General features: G+C 41.4%; 1 protein-coding gene across 2 annotated transcripts in view; it reads right to left on the reverse strand.

Moving 5' to 3' along the window:
* NUP214 (nucleoporin 214) overlaps positions 1–21786 on the reverse strand; it is a 179739-nt gene that overhangs the window by 58651 nt on the left and 99302 nt on the right. For both annotated transcript variants that reach the window (XM_073630314.1, XM_073630313.1), the window contains exons 23-28: positions 20980–21135; positions 20787–20886; positions 17898–17973; positions 10389–10491; positions 9263–9356; positions 5732–5802 (exon numbers count right to left, since the gene is read on the reverse strand). In XM_073630314.1, coding sequence (XP_073486415.1) covers positions 5732–5802; positions 9263–9356; positions 10389–10491; positions 17898–17973; positions 20787–20886; positions 20980–21135 — 600 coding nt within the window. The remainder of the gene's footprint in view (positions 1–5731; positions 5803–9262; positions 9357–10388; positions 10492–17897; positions 17974–20786; positions 20887–20979; positions 21136–21786) is intronic.

Raw genomic sequence — 21786 nt, forward strand, 5'->3', positions numbered from 1 at the left:
AGACGCGGCCTAGCCCCGCCCCCTCTCTCCTCATTGGCTGACTGACTTTGATTGACAGCCGCGTGAGCCAATGGTGCTGCGGTCTCGGCCAATGAGAGCGTCCTGTGCAACATCGCTGAATCTAGATGGACCTCAGGTAACTATTAGGGGGGCTGATGTACACAGAAGGCTTTTTATCTCAATGCATAGAATGCATTACAATAAAAAAAACCTTCTGCCTTTACAATCACTTTAAGGAAGACTGAAGGTGAGAAAGAGAGGAGGGGAGCAGGGAGTGAAACATCTTTGTAGACCTAGAGTACCACCTCCTGCACCAAGGCATCAAGGATGCAAGCTGTTCAAGTGTCAACAAAAGGTTAAACAAGTGCCCCCACACTCTAGTAAAGCAGAGGCCCGTCGTCATGCAGAAAACAACTTGTCTGAGGATTTACCAGTCTTTTGAGCCTCAGACCTTGCCTTAGACTTTGCAGATGGACTAGGAGGTCTCGATGAGGAGAGTGCAGGGCAAAAGAGAGGAGAAAGGAAAATAGGTCGGAGAAGATTTAGGAGTCTATTCTATAGGCTTCTCTTGCTGAGAAAGATGGGTGCTCTTGCCACTAGCTGCACCTTTGATTATAGTATCAAGAGTAAATCTAAAGAAATGTTCCTCAGAGACAGTTCTTAGATGCGGGTTTCACAGGCCAGCAATTTAGCCAAAGTGTCCTTGGCATGGGTACGGACATCAGGGATTTTGACTAGTTAGCCATGGTCTGGCAAGGTTAAGTCACAGCCATGAATGGTTGAGAGCAAGATCTGCTAGTGAGAACAGTGTTCTAGAAATGGCTTCCAAATGCTTATCGGTGCGGTTCTTAAAGATGGGTGTATCCTATAACAGAATAATGGTTGATTTGTTAAGACGGGACACAAATCCTTAACCCTACTTTTCATACAATAAATCATAATCCCCCCTTCACCAAATAATTTGGATCAGTGCGCAAAGCAAGGTCCATAAAGACATGGATGAGCAAGGAGTTTGGGGTGGAGGAACTTGACTGGCCTGCACAGAGCCCCTGACCTCAACCCAATAAAACACCTTTGGGATGAATTAGAGCGGAGACTGCGAGCCAGGCCTTCATCCACATTCACATCAGTGCCTGACCTCACAAATGCGCTTCTGGAAAAGTGGTCAAACATTCCCATAGACACACTCCTAAACCTTATGGACAGCCTTCCCAGAAGAGTTGAAACAGTTATAGATGCAAAGGGTGGGCCAACTCAGTATTGAACCCTACGGACTAAGACTGGGAAGCCATTAAAGTTCATGTGCATGTAAAGGCAGGCTTCTCAATACTTTTGACAATATGGTGTAGGTAATATGATATACTTTCCGGTTTTAAACTTTTTTTTTTTTACATTACCTCAGTTACAGTGCCTTAAAAAAGTATTCGTACCCCTTGAGATTTTCCACATTTTGTCTGTACAACCAAAAGTATAACTGTATTTTAATGGGATTTTATGTAATAGACCAACACAAAGTGGCACATAATTGTGAAGTGGAAGGTGAATGATAAATTATTTTCAACATTTTTTACAAATAAATATCTGAAAAGTGTGGCATGAATTTTTATTCAGCCCCCTTTACTCTGATACCCCTAACTAAAATCTAGTGGAACCAATTGACTTCAGAAGTCACCTACTTAGTAAATAGAGTGCACCTGTGTGTAATTTAATCTCAGTATAAATTCAGCTGTTCTGTGAAGCCCTCATAGGTTTGTTAGAGAACCCTAGCAAACAAACAGCATCACGAAGGCCAAGGGACAGGTCAATATAAAGTTGGAGAAGTTTGAAGCAGGGTTAGGTTCTAAAAAAAATATCCCAAGCTTTAAACATCTCACAGAGCACTGTTCAATCCATCATCTGAAAATGGAAAGAGTATGGTACAACTGCAAACCTAACAAGACATGGCCGTCCACCTAAACTGAGAAGCCGGGCAAGGGGAGCATTAATCAGAGAACCAGCCAAGAGGCCCGTGGTAACTCTGGAGGAGCTGCAGAGATCCGCAGCTCAGATGGGAGAATCTGTCCTCAGGACAACTATTAGGCATGCACTCCACAAATCTGGCCTTTACGGAAGAGTGGCAAGAAGAAAGCCATTGTTGAAAGAAAGTCATAACAAGTCCCATTTGCAGTTTGCGAGAAGCCATGTGGGGAACACAGCAAACATGTGGAAGAAGGTGCTATGGTCAGATGAGACCAAAATGGAACTTTTTGGCCTAAAAGCAGTGTTGGAGGAAAACCAACACTGCACATCATCCTGAACACACCATCCCCACCGTGAAACATGGTGGTGGCAGCATCATGTGGTGGGGATGCTTTTTTTCAGCAGGGAAAGGGAAGCTGGTCAGAGTTGATGGGAAGATGGATGGAGCCAAATACAGGGCAATCTTATGCCGCGTACACACGGCCAGACTTTCCGACGGACTCAGATATAGAACATGTTCTAAATCTTTCCGTCGGAAATGTAGACAGAATTTAGCCCGTTGGCAAGTCTGCTCGTATGTACGCGGCATTAGAAGAAAAACCTGTTCGAGTCTGCAAAAGACTTGAGACTGAGGCAGAGGTTCACCTTCAAGCAGGACAACAACCTTAAACATACAGCCAGAGCTACAATTAAATGATTTAGATCTAAGCATATTTTCATGTGTTAGAATGGCGCAGTTAAAGTCCAGACCTAAATCCAATTGAGAATCTGTGGCAAGACTTGAAAATTGCACTTCACAGATGCTCTCCATCCAATCTGACAGAGCTTGAGCTATTTGCAAAGAAGAATGGACAAAAATTTCACTCTCAAGATGTGCAAAGCTGGTAGAGACATCCCCAAAAAGACTTCCAGCTGTAATTGCAGCGAAAGGTGGTTCTAAAAAGTATTGACTCAGGGGGGCTGAATACAAATGCACACCACACTTTTCACATATTTATTTGTAAAAAAGTTTTGAAAAACATTTATAATTTTCTTTCCACTTTATAATTATGTGCCACTTTGTGTTGGTCTATCACTTACAATCCCAATAAAATACATTTATGTTTTTGGTTGTAACTTAACAGAATGTAGATAATTTCAAGGGGTATGAATACTTTCTCAAGGCATTGTACTTCCTGGTTTCTTGTCTGGGCAGGAGTCGGGGGGGGGGGGTTCACAGCTAAGAAGACTCGCCTGCATGCATGCCTGTGCTAAGGGCAGATGGATTCCCGGAAGTGAATGCTATATGAATAGTTTGCCCTTACTCAAAATGGCCACGGTCAGCAAAGCTAGGGGGTGTTCTTCAAAATGATTTCTCAAAAAAATAAAGCGTGGAGACATGGATGATTGAGGGAGCGTGCTTTGAACATAAAAAATTAATTAAATAGTGTTTTTGGTTTGTGGTGCTCAGATGCAGTGAAGATCTGTTTTAGGACAGGATATACTCTAGCAGCAGAGGAAAACAGGATTCCATGCTGCAGATGTCAGCTGTATGCGTAGGCATGTTGCAATCAACCTGGGAGCCTTGAATTAAATTTAATTAACCGTTAAAGGTCAGCACATGCATACCTGGAGGATCATGAACTATGGGACATTTAAATGGTGTTTCAGAAACAAAACAAAACAAAACAAAACAAAAAAAAAGTCATATCCATCATATGTTTCTCTGCGTTTGATGTGCATTTGGAACGCATATAACTGACAAAATAGTTCAACCTTTTCAGCAGTGATTGTGTTCTAAGCTTCCTATTGCCAGTGATCTTACAGGTCTCACTATGAATTCACACTTTAACCACTTCCGGACCACCCAGCGTCGTTATACATCGCCTGTTTGAATGAGGATATCATTGTTATAGCAGCAGCTAACCCCGGTATCCTGTTCTTCAGCGAGTGATCCGGTTTAAGATAAAAGTGGTCTCTGCGGCGGATTCGCTGCAAGATCACTTTTATCAGCGGCGGGAGAGGGCCCCCCGCGCGCAATCCGGAGCAGTCGGCAGCAGCAGAGGCAATCGGATCCTTCCTGTGGCCTGACATGGAGACGAGTGAGGGGAAGATGACCCCACCTGTCTCCATATCATTGCAGAGTGGAAGTGACGTCAAATCGTTACTTCCGCCCATAGCTCTTAAAGGGCCATTTTTTTTAATTTAATTTTTTTTTTTTATTGCATTTTAGTGTAAATATGAGATCTAAGGTCTTTTTGACCCCAGATCTCATATTTAAGAGGTCCTGTCATGCTTGTTTTCTATTACAAAGGATGTTTACATTCCTTGTAATAGGAAAAAAGTGACAATTAAAAAAAAAAAAAAAAAAAAAAAAAAAAAAACAGTGTAAAAATAAAAAATAAAAAGGTAAAAGTAAATAAGAATACATTTTTTTTTTTTTTTTAAACGCGCCCCATCCCGACGAGCTCGCGTGCAGAAGCGAACACATACGTGAGTAGCGCCCGCATATGAAAACGGTGTTCAAACCACAAATGTGAGGTATCGCCGCGATCAGTAGACCGAGAGCAATAATTCTAGCCCTAGACCTCCTCTGTAACATGCAACCTGTAGAATTTTTTTTAAACGTCGCCTATGGAGTTTTTTAATGATAAAATTTTGTCACCGTTCCACGAGCGGGCAAAATTTTGAAGCGTGACATGTTGGGTATCAATTTACCCGGTATAACGTTATCTTTCACAGTATAAAAAAAAAAAATTGGGCTAACTTTACTGTTGTCTTATTTATTAATTCAAAAAAGTGTATTTTTTTTCCAAAAGAAGTGCGCTTGTATGACCGCTGCGCAAAATATGGTGTGACAGAAAGTATTGCAACGACCGCCATTTTATTCTCTAGGGTGTTAGAAAAAAAATGTATAATGTTTGGGGGTTCTAAGTAATTTTCTAGCCAAAAAAAAACAACCTGTTTTTAACTTGTAAACAACAAATCTCAGAAAGAGGCTTGGTCCTTAAGTGGTTAAAGGCTAACACCTAAAAAACTTATACCTCACTCCTGGGCACACAGCAGCCATTACCTGCAGTATGGATAGATGATCACCCCTGGATGCAAACAGCTTAAATATAGGAGCGAACATCTGTCCCTAACAGCAAGTAATCGCTGGCTGTGCGATTAAAACCAAACACCAGCCGCTGTCAGCCTGTCGTTGCTTTGTACAGGCTCAGCGACTGCAATTTTGAGCAGCCACCTGTACATCCAGCCACAGGAATCCACTGGAATTTGGCCATATAAATGAGGCCCTAAACAGTCTTTAGTGTGCAGAATGACCACAAGTTTCATATATCTCCAACACAAGAATTTCCTGCAGCTGTCCGTGTCCCTGTCCTCTCCCACAGGTCCATAACTAAAGTGTCACTTTTGTATTTTACATTTTGGAGAATACATTAGGCCAGTGATATATTGTATGTCTTTTTACCAGGAACGGCAGTTAGACAAAACTAAAATTTCTGGTGTGGATATCTTACCAATGGAGTCCAAGAAAAATACAACAGTATGCGATAAAATTTACCAGCAACCATTTATTTTTCACACATTTCTATTTGCTTTTCAATACATCAACAAATGTGTGACAGGAGGGACAATGCAATTTTTTTAGCTGTGCAATGAAAAATGGATGCAGAAGAAATAAAAAACAGAAAGCCAGCATAAAATAGACCCAAATATGAAAAACGGTACACACATACGATCACTACGGTAAGGGCGCATAAAATGTGGCTTTTAGAAAAGAGCTAATTACCTTGAGCTATACTTCCTAGACTGGATGACGGAACAGAAGATGGAGCGCCATTACCCATTGGGAACACACCACTGCAAAGCAGACAGACCACAAATTATCATGCATAATACACAGTAAAGGATATTTAAACAATTGGAACAAGGAAATATCAAACCTGTTTATATCCATTTGCACAATATTCAACAAACGATTTGCAGTTTAAAGAGACCCTGTTGCCGGACCATTTATTTCAAACAAAATAATTTACTAAACGGACCTTTCATAATGTGCCGAATTCATTATCTGTGCTCTGAAGCGCTGCTGATTTCATTGCATCAGTTTTGGGTGGAGGTATATATTGATATATCTTTTTGATCTTTTAATAATTGTGTTGAATAAATTTAAGGTGCTTTTAAGTGAGTTTATTCAAGGAGCACCGCTGATTTAAATTCTATCATCAATTTGAGTGGAGGCATATATCAGTTGCAGCTGGCAACTTTTTATTAAGACTTAAAGTAATAGGAGCCATAGACTGACTCCTATTTTGTGTTCTCTCGTCCTATTAGCATGCTTCTTGTCAGCACAGGGACTGACCGGGTTCTTGTGCTGCTTGTTCTCGTCATGCTACAGCCTTGCTATACAGGGATTACTAGAGGCGAATACTAGGCATATTGCTATTTTTATATCTGCCTAGTAAATAGCATCAAAGCAATACAGTAGTTATTCTGAGCAAACGATCACTTAAATCCAAAAGTTTTTTTAAAGCGATATTAAACCTAAAACCAAAAATGTTATATTGCAGCTTACTAATAATTAGATGTGGTGGCTGTTTTCATTTTCTTTTTTTGCGTTTTTTTCCCCCCTCTGTTTTCACCTGGTGATATCATTACCAGTAACACACCTCCTGTACTAAAGTGCCCCGACTCTGTATGAAGGAGCACAGGGGCACATTAGGACAGCAGTATTGTCAGTCTGGGTGGAGGGGACCGAACTAGCAGATTTAGATACACTAGAAAATTGAAGCCAATCACACAGTTACAATGCAGTTACAGAAACAGTTTTTTTTCCTTTTTGGGATAAAGGTTTTACATAAATACATAAAAGCTGATCATTGTAAGCACCCCTGTCAGAGGTAAATGGTTTGTCTCAACACTAAATGCTACATTTGCAGGAGAGTTTTTCAAGAGCTGAAACAGACTAACTGGCTGGATCACCAGGTGAAAATAAAGGAAAGAAACCGTAAAAAACAAAATTAATGCAGCCATGACATCTATGAATTGGTAAGTTGCAATATAATGTTTGCTTTTGGGTTTAATACCGCTTTAAGCTGGCTATACACTAGTAGATTTTGGATTTGCTTTTAAAAAGGGGGAGAAGTATGGCCAAAGCTCTTTTTACTTAGTTCTGCACTCCTGTGACCCAGATACAGCCGACAGGGGACTACAGTCCACTGTCAGATGGTGTCACGGAATCAGTCCAGGCTCTGCAGGGATGCCAATAATAATGTTGCAACGCAATGATCCCAATGCACACGTTCCTGTATAAGCGGCTGTGTGTATAAGTGGGTGCTGAAGCGACCACCGACTGGAACTGGGTGAGCAGTCAAAGCAAGGCATTTGATGTGTCTGATGAAGGGGTCCTGCGGGGCTCCCAAACTTTGCGGTTACGATGTGATCGCTGAATAAAGCTTTAGACCCATTTTTTGGAGAGCCATGGTGTGCTGGTGACATTTCTCACTCGCAATAAAAATATTGGGATCCACCCAGGTGCCTGACCGATAACTGGCTCAGCATCTCAGAGCGCTGCTGAGAGTTTCAGCCAGCTGCTCTTGCCCCCTCCACAGCCCGGTACACCAGTGAGCACTGGAGGGGTATTTCATTTTCGAATGAATGTATTTTTTGATGTTGATCTGACCCCAATAACGATTTAAAAAAGAAAGAATTAATCAAACAACATGCTTAAGCCTCCATGCACACTAGCGTTTTTTTAAGTTCCTAGAAGCTGTTATTAGCATTTTTTTCTGCTCCTAGAAGCTAAATCATGTTATCCTATTTGTCCATGAACACTACTTTAGGCTATTAGTATTTTTTTGAGCTTCAGCATCTAGGAACAGAAAATGTATTTTTTGTAGAGTTTCATGGAGCATTTTTTAAGGAGAAACGCTCCTAATAGCGGTTTTTAACTTTTTTTTTCCCCTTTTACTGCAAAAATGCTAATAAAACGAGAATGCTCCTAAACGCTCTTAAATGCTCCTAAAACACTGCTAAAACGCTACTACAAAAAGTATTACCAGCGTTTTTTTTTTAGCTTAAAAAAAAAACAAAACACTAGTGTGCATGGAGCCTAAAACAAAAAATGTTGAACCAAATTCTATTAGTGTATGGCCAGCTTTAGCGCACTCACACTGCATACTTCTTAGGAAGCTATTCAATGGCTTTAGAAAGATTCCTGAGATAGAGTTTCTTTTTTGGGTGCCTCAGCATTAACGAATGTGGAATGTTCAGGTTGATACAAGGTAACAGGAATGTGGTTAAGTTTTGATACAAGGAACTTGTATTGTAGTGGAGTGAGATTTCTTCTCCTAGCAAACTGTTCATTTTGTATAATAGTTTGGTTGCTAACAGATACTAATAGCCAGTAGTGTCTGGGCTTGATTGTGTGATTTTAATTTTGCAGTATTATTTAAAGTGATAATAAGCACACATTCTTTAATTTACATAATCCCTTCTGTTTATGTATATGTATGATGACACAGTATTTATTGTAATAAAAGAAAAAAAAAAAGCTTTTTTCATAATCGATATACAGCTGTTTCCCAGCCCAGCAGAAGAGAAACATTGGGGGGAGGAGCTTCTACTGCTCTGCCATGGTGTGGGCTATCTAGCGGGAGGTTCTATCAATCACATCCTGTGTCTAATGCTTGTATGTGCTTGAAATTACAAGGAGGTGATGCCTCCATCAATCACCATCTTATATCCTGCCCCCAAATTGTAGAGCTGTTTATTGGGCATGAAGGAGGAAGGGAGGGAGGGGCTTTCATTTATCCAGAGTGCATGCACTCACATGTGTGACTCTATAGTCACGAGGGCTGCACAGATAAGGAAAAGGAGGAAATGAACAGCTAAGAAGGGAACTGAAAATGGAGCATGCTTAGTAGATGTGGCAACAGCTTGTCTACACAATCTAAGGCTATAGCGAGGACACAGAGAAGGAGGGGGGATGGGGAACAGCAGGATCACTTAGGTTTTTTGCAGAATACAGAAAATAAATCCCATTGTAACTGAGCGAGTATGAACAGCATGTAATACAGAACCATACTGACAGTAGTGATGTGGGTTTAATGACACTTTAATGAGGCTGCCTTTGAAGTGTAATTAGCACTTCACCTGATAAAGAGCCGTGAGATTTGAAATTGTCCTGCGTGTTTTATGAAGATGCCTGCAAGAACTATAAAGAAATTGCTGAGATAAGCAAGAAACTTTTGGAGTGTGGTGACTCTTTGGAACTGCACATGTTACAATGCCAGTAGACAGCTCTGTCTGGTGTTCTTACCTAGGTCCTGAAAAAGAAAATGCTTTGTTGAGACCAGAAGTCAAGCCAGTTGAAGAAGTTGTAGTCTGGGCCTCAAATTTTGAACTGGTTTGTCCTAAACAAAAAAAAAAACATCTGAAGTTAACTAAAGTGAACTGAAGGTCAAATTAATTTTGGTTGCTGGGTAGAAGGAAGGAAGACCAGCGAATATCTGAATAACCCCCTAATTAGAAAGAACCCAAAAGAAATTTCTATTACATTACTTCCAGCTTCAGGTGTCACTTACCCCGGCTGCTTTGGCTGGGGAAGAAACTACTGAAGCACCATCTCTGTTCCATTAGCTGCAGTGGAAGGCAGGAGAAATATCAGGGGTCTAAGGCTCCATGCACACTAAAAAAAAAAAAAAAAAAAGCCAGAAAAATGCTGGATGAAAAACACTCATAATAGTAGCGTCGTTTTTGTGCCAGCTTTTAGCAGCAGTTAGGAGCGTTCAGCTTTTTTCTGCTGTCAAATCGCTCCCAAAAAAAAAAAAAAAAAAAAAAAAAAAAAAAAAAAGGTTTTTTTCTGCTCCTAGAAGCTGAAGCTTCAAAAAATGGTTCTAGGCTAAAATAGTATGCATGGACAATAATAAAGTTACACCCAAGCATTCTCCAGAGTCTCTGCTTTCAGAAAATACATAATGTGTGGGAGCCTTAAAGTGGTTAACCCACTTTCACATTATTTACACTATCCGTTTTGTCTCTTTAAACAGTGCCCTGCTGTCTCTTTTTTTTTTTTTTTTAAATCCTTTTTTACTGTGTTTCACGGCGGCTCCTGGCTCTCATGTAACCGGCCGTGTCTCCTCTCTGCCCGTCTGACAGAAGCAGTGGGCGGGGCCGAGATTTCCCCGCTGACATAAGCGGGACGCGAGGAGAGGAAACAGGCCAGGTTTTTTAGGTGTTAAAGGGGTCCAAATTACACAGCACAAGCACTATGCTGTATAAAATTCTTTAAAGGAGTAGAATCCATATTTATTTTTTTTCATGTCTAAAATGTGCATTTTAACTTGTGTGCATAAAAACAAGAAAATAAACAAGAAAAAAACAAAACAAAAAACACAGCTTTGGCAGAAAAAAGGGTTAAAGAAAGATTCCATTAATTAACTCACCCGTTTTGTTGGTTGCCAACCCAGATCCTGATTGTGCAATGACATTGCTGGTAGGAGCTGAAGCAGATGGTGTCTTGAATCCACTGGGTGGCTGCAACTGAGCCTGTAAAAAAAAGAACAAATAATAAAAACAGAAGTACAAAAAGGAGTATGAAATAAAATTAGTTTATGGGCAAAACTACAACTAGTACTTATTTTAAAGTGTTACTAAACCCAAACAGTAAAACCTGTCTGTATATGCAGCATAGCATGCTTGTTATACTCAATGTGAAACTTAAGGGGTTAATCCTCTGCATTGTGTAAAAAGGCTGTTTTACCCTGTATGCATAGATCCTCCCCCTCCTGCCCTGTCTATCTGGGGAAAGCCAGCTAACACAGGCAGAGTAGCCGAACTGCACATGCTCAGTTGTGTCTATTATGCTGGAGAGAATAATTACTTGGTATACAGATCAGCCAAAAAGGTATATAGTGGATATATTTTATTGTAAAAAGAAAATGTATAAGCTGTGGGCACTGTAGGAGGGGGGCAGATGAATTATTTTCATATTACTGGGTTTAGTAACACTTTAAGTACATAATGGGAGATCAAAAATATGTGGCGCTAGTCTATGTATAGCAATTAATGAGAGAAATGAATGCTTCCTTGCTGCTCAATACTAAAAAAATTTTTTTTCAATAGACAATGATCACTTCACCCTTTAGGGGGCAGTGAAATCAACGAGCTATAGGGTACTGGTGAATACAACAAAATATACTAAGTAACATCTAATAAATCAAGTATTCTTCAAAATGAGTGAAAAACTGTGACTTAGTGCTACCAAGACACATTTAAACAATGTGAAAAAATGATATATAATACCTCAAAATGTGTCATCCATATTATAAAATAATCTTCAACTCAATATATGATGAAAACAATACTAAAATGTAAAATGCAACACTATATCACATAATGAATAGCAAAGTGATCAAGTGCAAAAAACATGTGACATAAATACGCCCACGTGCATAATGATCCGACTCGGGAGTAAGTTCCCAGAGTGCAACTCCTCCCCCAAAGCAAACAAACAAATAATTTTTTTTTTTTTTTTTTTAAAAGTAAAAATAACAATAGAAATGAAAATGGTGACAATAAATGGTGATCAAAGTCCACAATAATGATACTTCATGCAATGTGATTCAAAGTGTCCTTATAAACGGTTGATATCAGCATGCCCTTAGCGTGACTCTGTGCTGGATTCATATACTTGGAAGAACTGGTGCAGCACACAGGTGTTTCCCCCAGCCTCTCACCTCTAGCAGCGGCCCCCAGTGGGCCAAGTCAGGCCAGTGGTTAGTAATCCTCTGTGTGTGATAATGCTCCAGCAGCCGTCCCCCTCTTCCTACAGGTGTATCTGGGTCAAATTCTTTAGCAAGTCACCAGCGCTCCCACCGGCCCCAGAATGACAATGAAGAAGGAGATGCTCCCATAGTAAAGTACTTCCAAAACACGTTTATTAAAAAAGTAGTAACTTACATTACAATCAGGAGATGTCAGCGGAATGACAGTAAAAACACTCAGGCTTCCGACGGCCGTCCCCGGGAAGCGTCGGCACCTGGCTCCTCCTACCCTGACGCGTTGCGTCACACCCACGTGACTTTATCAAAGGGATCCCTTTGATAAAGTCACGTGGGTGTGACGCAACGCGTCAGGGTAGGAGGAGCCAGGTGTCGACGCTTCCCGGGGACGGCCGTACCCGGAAGCCTGAGTGTTTTTACTGTCATTCCGCTGACATCTCCTGATTGTAATGTAAGTTACTACTTTTTTAATAAACGTGTTTTGGAAGTACTTTACTATGGGAGCATCTCCTTCTTCATTGTCATTCTGGGGCCGGTGGGAGCGCTGGTGACTTGCTAAAGAATTTGACCCAGATACACCTGTAGGAAGAGGGGGACGGCTGCTGGAGCATTATCACACACAGAGGATTACTAACCACTGGCCTGACTTGGCCCACTGGGGGCCGCTGCTAGAGGTGAGAGGCTGGGGGAAACACCTGTGTGCTGCACCAGTTCTTCCAAGTATATGAATCCAGCACAGAGTCACGCTAAGGGCATGCTGATATCAACCGTTTATAAGGACACTTTGAATCACATTGCATGAAGTATCATTATTGTGGACTTTGATCACCATTTATTGTCACCATTTTCATTTCTATTGTTATTTTTACTTTTAAAAAAAAAAAAAAAAAAAAATTATTTGTTTGTTTGCTTTGGGGGAGGAGTTGCACTCTGGGAACTTACTCCCGAGTCGGATCATTATGCACGTGGGCGTATTTATGTCACATGTTTTTTGCACTTGATCACTTTGCTATTCATTATGTGATATAGTGTTGCATTTTACATTTTAGTATTGTTTTCATCATATATTGAGTTGAAGATTATTTTATAATATGGATGACACATTTTGAGGTATTATATATCATTTTTTCACATTGTTTAAATGTGTCTTGGTAGCACTAAGTCACAGTTTTTCACTCATTTTGAAGAATACTTGATTTATTAGATGTTACTTAGTATATTTTGTTGTATTCACCAGTACCCTATAGCTCGTTGATTTCACTGCCCCCTAAAGGGTGAAGTGATCATTGTCTATTGAAAAAAAATTTTTTTAGTATTGAGCAGCAAGGAAGCATTCATTTCTCTCATTAATTGCTATACATAGACTAGCGCCACATATTTTTGATCTCCCATTACGTTATCTATCTAGGGTGGGTGAGGCCACCTCATATGTAGGCAGCTTTTCTTTGTTTTAGTACTCTTGATCCTGTGAGAATTGGGTTGTGCGCATTAGTCCTTTACACTTTTATTTGACACTTTAAGTACATGGTACTGGTGCTATCAGAATGCTGGTTAATATGGGAAGAAGCCAAGGAGGGCAAACCTGCAGCTAGTAGCTGAAAGGCAAGCCTGGAATATAGTCAAAGTATAACAGTAAATACCATAAAAAAAAAAAACAGTAGTGCCTGGTACAAAGGATCACAAAATTTCACTGTTAAACAGTGGGGGTGAAAAAAAAACAAAAACTTGGGAATGATGTTAGGGAACTGCTATATTCTGCTGAACTTGGGCTTGAGGATCTAAAGCTGGCAAAAGGAAGTCAAGGAGAACCGTCAGCTCTCATAAAGCACCAGGCTCCAATGTATGCTGTATCAGAGAACCTACAGATCGATCTGTGTATCTAGGCTGGCTGCAGAATGGACATAAAGTACAGGAAGAGCTGTTAAACACAGCCAGCCACAATTTACTGCCTTCTTCCATTAATGGACCAATCTGTAGGATTTCTGATACCGTGTACATTGGAAACTGTCTTTTCACTCTCATCACCTAGTGCTTCAAGCCAGCTTGACAGCAGATAGTTCTCCTTACCTTTCATTCCTCAGCCAGCTTCGGATCCACCAGCCCCAGTTCATCAGTATAAATGAACCGGTTCTCTCACATCATTCCTGTGCAAGTGTGCTTTTTTTTTTTTTTATTTTAAATCCCCCTGATCACTTTTTAACTGTGAATTTTAGTGATCCTTTGTGCTGGGCCCTACTGTTTTATGGTATGTTTTTTTAATTGCAAAATACAGGGCACAGGCTCCTTTAAGTCTTGCTCATGGGACATCCCCAAGCAACTGAATGGTGGGCAACAAAACAGACAATGCAAATAGGTTCAAAACAAGGGCATCAGGTTCCCAAGTTAGAAGCAATTCCGGGCAGACGATGGCATCAGCAAAGGCCTGAACATCCACCTGGTAAAGTTTCACATTCATGAGAACAGGAGATCAGGTGGCAGCCTTGAAAATCTGTGAGAAAGGCACCTAGTGCTAAAAAGCCCAAGAGGTCTCAACTGAACTAAGTGAGCCTTAACAGGGAAAGGAGGATTCCTATACCTCAAGATGCAAGCCTTAGTAATAATCTGCATAATCCACCTAAAGATGGTGAAATGAGATGCAGGACAGCCCTTGTGAGAGTCTGCAGGTAGGACAAACAGGGGATCCAAGGTTTAAATAGAAGCAGTGTCCAAGAGATAAACTCACACTGCATGTGCTACATCTAAACAATGTACAGAGATCCTTTTGGGATGCTTTGGAGAGGACAAAGTGAAGGCAACACAATGTCCCGATTAAAGCCTAGCACATACAATGAGAAACTGCACAAATGATAATATATTTTTTGGGGCATTTTTTCCATGCTAGTCTCATATCGAAAACTAGGGGGTTACTAAAGTCCCGTTTGACAGAATACAACTTCCCAAGTACGTAGCTATGTTATAGCGTGTAATCGGAACTGATGTAATGAACATGTGTCCCCTCTTTTAGCCACGCCTACAGCGATACATGTTAAGAGTGCTGAGGAGTTTTCATGCATTGTGCAAAAATATTGGAAACGTGCACAGTTGATCTCTTGATTGCTTTACAGATTTTTTTTTAAATTAGTGAGAATCTATTTTTTTACAAGAAAAATGAAAGAATAGCCCACAGGGCTATCAACATAACAGATTATTCACAAAATAAGGGGTATCAATCTTTATTAAATCAACTAAGGGGTATGAATCTTTATTTAATCAAACTATGATTTTATTGTGTTTGAGAACATTTTTCATTTTACATGATAATTGTTTTCGTTGCACATTCTTTCGTTTCTGATCACGTGCAGCCTTGGTCACTCGATTTGTTTCGTACAAATACCACAGTACATGAAAATCGTTCTGTTATCAAAAAAGAACAATTTTCTCATCGTGTGTGCTGGGCTTTAGGTGGAAACCCTAGGGAGAAAGGAGACCTAAGGTCTCAAAACCATCTTGTCTTTATGAAGAAAAAAGAAGGTTTTTTGTTTTTTTTTGTTTTTTTTTACAGGGTAAGGCTGTAATTCCTAACACCCATCACACTGACATGATAAACAAAAAAAACACCTTGTGAGCAAGGCCGGCCAAGGCAATATCCCTAATGGATTTAAAGTGAGGCTTCTGTAGAGCAGACAGGACCAAACTGAGATCCCAAAGGGGAGTGGTGCGAGCCACCCCTGAACAAAGGTCCTTACCTGAAAATAAGTGACCAGCGGTCTCTAAAATAGAATGATGGCCAATGCCCAGTCTTGACCCTTCAGGGTTCTCAAAAATCTAATTTTTGCTCCTACCCAGATTGGAGAAACGACAGGTTATGTCTCTCGGCATATGTTCTAGGGTGAAACGTCCGTGTCTTCCACTATACCAAATAGGCATTCCAAGTGCAACAATGCCCCTTGCATAATATTGAATCCCTAACTTTAAATAGATTAGCAATTACAGGATCAGGGAGACCTTGATCTTTCAGGACTTGGGTGCTTCACAGCCAAGCTATCAAAGCCAGCGACCATGAAGCAGGATAGTAGACCGGTCTTTGAGACAGGAGGTCTGTCTGGCCTGCAAGAGCTCATGGAGTGTCGCCCAGGAGTCAGACAATGTCCAAGTCCTTCTGGACCAACATGGTCACACAGTACATGCCAACTGTCTACTCTGGACAGGGTTGGAGCATGCTTTTCAGCCCAAACCTCTCAATAGACTGCTGGTGCCGTTCTGATGACTTATGTAAAAACACGACTGTGCTGTAGCTCGACTCAAACCTTGTCGGTTGCTCCTAAAGCTGATTGGTACACCGCAGCAGGAATAAGCAAATGATTCCAAGTTCGATAATGTTGATAGGAAGTGTTAACTGCCTCAAAGACCACATCCCTTATCCCATTTTCCTTCTGTATGACTTCTGTCATGAAGGTTCAGGGATCCCTTGAGGCGTATTAACAATTTTGATCAGTGCAGAGAATGTTGCTACAGGGCACAAGGGGTGTAGCCATTCTGGGTCTCACGACTGAAGGTTGTTGGAGGACACACGGCAGGCTGACAGGGAAACCTGGATCCCAAACCGGAGCAGGAAGGAAGCAGAAATTATAGCGTCCTTGTCTGTAGCAGACCAATGTGCTCAAGATGGTGCCTGGAGCCAGGGGGAAGGCTGTGTACCTCCTACAAATGGCAGCACCGTGCAGACAGAATGGGCCACTGCCTGCCAGAATGTGACACATGAACCATCACAAACAGTTTAAAGTGGCACAAGGTTTAAAACAGTCCAGCAGCCCATCCCTCTATGCCCAAGGAAGGGACTCTGTGTTCAAGGACTACCCAGGTCTAAGCTGGTATTGGGGTGGACCCCACAGAGAAATGGGTAAAAGACACAGACTCGCCACATTAGGGTACTGGCTCCTCCACAGGGGTGAACCCACCAGCTGGTGATTCCCCAATTTGCCTTTGAGACAGCATAGCCTCAAAACCATGGATAGATCCTTTAGGGACTGAAAGTACCAGGGATTAAGAACGCAACTGCTCTGCACCAGTTAAACTGCACTGCATTATACTACTGTACAGCAGGTGAGTACCAAACACAGATTTCCCTAGGTTTTGCCGAGGGGCGACTGATCCAGCTGATAACATCCTTCTGCAGTGGCATTCATGCAGCCAGGAGAAGTGATTTCTCCACGTGAAGAAACAAGTGCAGTCTTAAATCTTCCAGTAAAATTGTAATTATAAATCAGAAAGGGACAATCAACCACCTAAGGGCACTAGCATAAAAAAACAAAACAAAAACAAAACAAAAAAACACAACACGATGATGGTTGAGAGCGAGAAGGGTTGCATGGGCTGTTCTAACAACTTTGTTTGCAGGTGGGGACCAGGAATGACCAGGCCCACAGTTCATTGGAATACAAAAAAGCGGGAGTTTAAGAGTTCCAGGTTAGAGTTTTGAGATCACCCAAGCTCACCTCTAGTCAGAACTGCCCTCCTAATGACTGATGCAGGAATAATCCCACCATTATAGCAAGGGAGGTGAGGAAAGTATATGTCCAGAGAATGAACAAACCAAAGCACGGAGATACTTGTACTGCAGGTCCTCAGGTACAGCTTACTCTCTAGCAACAAGAAAAGTCAGCTGCACCAAACCTTAAATCTTAAAATCTCAAGTGACTAGGATTCATAGGCACAGTATTTTAGATACACTCACACTGCAGATATACAGCTATGAGGCTCAAGGCACAGGCAGTGAGCTGCTATTTTTCTCAGAGAGATTTCAAAACAAAAAAGGTAAATCTTTAAGGACTTTGCTTATGCATAGTTAACATTTCTAGATGTTCCCTGAAACACAGCAAATCTTTAAAATCCATTTTAAGTTATAAAGGCTTAGTAATGAAAGATATATATTTAGCTACAGTATACTTCCTTTCAGCTGGAGTGCCCCCAGTCACAGGTCACCCCCTAATTCATCCTAGGATGAGAGGTCAGCCAGTGAGCAGCAATTTCCAGCCTTTAGGCAACATCTAACCCTGTAATTGCTTCAGCAAATCACAGTTCCTGTATTGCAACGTTGACAGGTTCCTTTTAGGAACTACGCTGGACCTGCGTACCTCTATTGTTATTAATCTGCCTTTATCTCCTCAAGAAAATACTGAATAAACTGTATACCTGTTTAGCAGGAGCTGATCCTACGGTCACTAGCACCTGGTTGATCACCTGAGCAGCAGACTGTGGAACAGAAGGCCTAAGGGAAAGATGCAAGGCATGGTTACAATGAACATCCAAGTAAATTATTTCTCAACCCATTACAAGCCCCATAAACATTGTTTTTACAGTTATGTGAAATGTGGCAATCAACTTAAAATAGCCACAGAAGTTGGATGGAGCTGCGGGTATAGAAACAGAATTTTTACACACTGTAAAATTATTTTCTTGAAGTCTATTTGTGGGAGTCTTTCCCTTTTTTGGGTTATACTGTTACCTATATGACAATTGCACACTGGCAAACAAAAATACTACAGGCCAGCCCAGGAGTACCCCTCCTATTACCAACATACCTTAGATTTGTAACAAGCAGTACTGATAACATGATAAACACAGAGGGGTGGACCTTTGTCCCTCAAACCCAGTAAAGGATTTTACCGTGAGTACAAAAAGAGAGGAATTTTAACTTACCTGTAAATCCCATATATTGCAGTACAGTACAGTACAGGATACAGGCAGAGTATTCATACATAGAAAAAATATATTTATTCCCCATTGGGGGGAAGAAAAAGGAAAGAAAGGCTGCAAAATGACAGAGTACATACTGCAGTAGTCAAAATTGAATATAGTTTATTAATCAAAAGTATCACCATCTAAAATCTAGGTGCTGCATTACCAGCCACCAAGTGGGGAAACATAAAATCTGCTTAGCAATGCAGGGTATGCACGCTAGCTGTGTCAAAGACACACAAACAGACAATATACAAAAAATAGAAAACAAAAAAACGTCCGGACACCAAATCAATTGACACAGAGGCCTCCTCCATGGCAAATGCCGTATAACGTGTATATCACAGAGCGTCTAAGAGGTGTACCTATGTGTCAACCCCTTGGAGGCTCGAGCCCTGTAGAGGGGCCAGAGTCAGCAGTGGATGGATAATTGTAGAGCTGCAGCAGTTGGTACTGAAGTCCCAGTTCATGAAGTAGAGTAATCCTCGTCCGTTTTGGATACTTGAATCCTAATTATCCAGGACTAAGTAGTCAAGGACTGGTGAGGAGATAAAGTGACCCTACGTACATTACTCAGATTCTAGGGACACAAACAAACATCTTCTCTGGGTGAATTAGAGACCAGGGAAAATCTGTCAGTGACTCAGCCATCAGGGTGCGATCTAAAATGTACTCCAAGATATTGAATTTACAGGCAAGTCAAAATCCTCCAACCTAAATCGCACACTACAGGGAGACCGAGGCATAGTATTCATACCATGGGACATCCTCAAGCAATAAAAAGGAAGGATGGGTAACAATAAGACAAACAGAACTGTGCCAACAGGCCCAACAACAAGGGTCATCCAACCATTATTCCACTGATTGCTGACGTTTAATAAAGGCCCATGAACCCAGAGGGAAGAGGCCTCCCAGCTGAGAAGTGTGTGGGTCCAAGCCTAAACACATATGTGGCAGTCACTCCCATTAGCCAGCAAGTGTCCCAATGCTTGCTGTGCCTGATGAAATGTGGCAAAGCTACTGTGCAGGGCAGAAAACATTGTATCCGGCTGACTCCCAGAGTGCCGTGATCCTATCTTCTCTCACGGAGTAGGCTCAGGCACTTCAAAACACACATGTACTGTGCCTGCGACTGAAGAAAATGGCACCCATGATGACATCACTGCCCATTTTGAGTTCTGCCGTATGTAGCTGTAACCCCATAATACAAAACTGCCCAGAAGTCCCAAAACACATGAAAATATTGTAGGGGGAACTGCCACATGTTCCAATGAGACAAAGCACCACTCACCAGTCCATAGCTGCAGGGCCAACGGACACAATCTTGACCCAGCATGGCGGGTGAGCCCAACAGGGCCTTCAGGGAATCCCCTCCCCTTCTCTCCAGAGGAACTACTGCCCTAGACCTGTAGAGCATCCTGCCAGCAAGGTCACTGGGTACCCTGTATACCAGAGTTCACTGCCCACAATATCTAGCACTGACCAACAAACATTACAGAGAGGAGATAAGGGCACTCTGGTGGAGGTGGATAGCTGGTCAGAGGGATGATAGTGATGAGATGGCACTTCTGGCAGCACTTTGGTTAGAGGAGAAGCAACTCTGACATGCTCCGAAAGGCGTTACCGCCCCTTTCTCTCCACTGATGCCATCGGTCTCGTGTGTCCTGCAGTGAACCTGGAACACAATCTTCCCTGCTGCCTCCTCTCTCCAGCCCGTACAAAAATGCTTTACAGCTGCTGGATGGCTTTACATTGCTCTCTACTACCGTGCCAAGGATGGGCACATGCCTCAGATGAGGACTCCTGATTTTATCATGTTTTTTAACACTCAACGATCTTGTAAGTGCTTTTAACCCTTTGTGCACTTTATTAAATTTTGCATACTGCTCTTAGAGGCGCCTTTCTTTTCCTTTTCAACAAATATTACAGGCCATCACTGCTTTTGGGGTAAGGGGTTCAGGTGCAGTCTCTCTTGGCCTACTGGCCATAGCGACCTATCCAGATAATGCCTAACTCTGCTACATTTGAGGTGTAAGGAACAGACCAGGAATAATGGAAAAAAAAAAAACACAAAAAAAAAACAATAGCACAGCAAAAGATCTTTAGAGAGATACAAGGAAGCACATCCATCCCTTACAGACACTAGCACAAAACTGAGGCTTAGCTGAGCTGGAAGAATTTATTTTGAGCAATGTCCATTGACCTGAAGGTGGTGGCAGCATAACCCAAATAGTCATGAATATAAACTACTGTGTGTCCTGTGAGGTACAAATAAGAAACTCGAATTTACACATTTATAACATGGTGCTAGAAACCAAACAATTTATAATTAGGAAGTCTTACCCAATTACTGTGGAAATGTTTGGACCAGGCCCATTGCTCTTTAATTCTTTAACATTGACCACCTGGGGTACAGTTTGCAGGGTAGATTCAGTCAGTGAGGCTAAAAGTTAGAAAAAAAATTTTTGAAGTGAAATAATCATACAAATTTATGATAGAAAAGTCAATATTAATCAATCAAACAGAAGCAAATTACCTGACACCTGGCAGGACATTTGTCTCCTCAAAGCTGCTGCAGCAGCTGCCTGTGAAGCCGTAACAGTGGGAGCTCCATGTTTGACAGTCTTGGTAGCCAACATTGTGCTGTCCGCACCCTGTGGGATCACTCTGATTGATTGTGCAGGGACTGCGGCTGGAAAATGACACATTAAAAGCACATCAATTTAAAAACATTTGGGTGTCGAATGCTGATGTTTTGTTGTATATAAATAAAGAGATGGGTGTTGTGTTAATATTTATGCACCAACAAGTGTTAGGGTAACCTTGCACAGGAATTTTTCTCTATATAATGAAAAATAATGGGCCTCATGACTCACAAAGGAGGTGCAAGTGTTGCCCAAAGCAACCTACTTTAAACCTACTATAGATAAGGGATGACAAAATGCATGTGTAGCATATCTGTAAAGTACAAAAGTGCAATACCAGCTATAACTAATGTGCAATAGTAATACAGAAAAAAAAAAAAAAAAAAAAGAATGCATGTATAACCAACATAATGCATAAAAAAAAAAAAACACACATTAAACTGTGAAGTGCAATAACATAAAGTGCCAAATGTGACATCAAATAACAGTGCAAAATGTGGAAAGTTCATACATGGCTGGAATTCAATGGAAGGGATCCCATGTGAGATGTGGAGCGTTGATCAAATGCTTGACAGCGCGATACCCATCACCACAGTAAGATAAAATGCTTACCAGGAAGCCTGCAACCACCATTACTCGGGGGGGGGGGGGGGGTCACAAAGCACTTTGTTGGATCAAAGATCCACTGAAAAGATGTC

The sequence above is a fragment of the Aquarana catesbeiana genome, linkage group LG05 (assembly GCF_042186555.1).
Source record: "Aquarana catesbeiana isolate 2022-GZ linkage group LG05, ASM4218655v1, whole genome shotgun sequence".
In the NCBI taxonomy this organism is placed as follows: domain Eukaryota; kingdom Metazoa; phylum Chordata; class Amphibia; order Anura; family Ranidae; genus Aquarana; species Aquarana catesbeiana.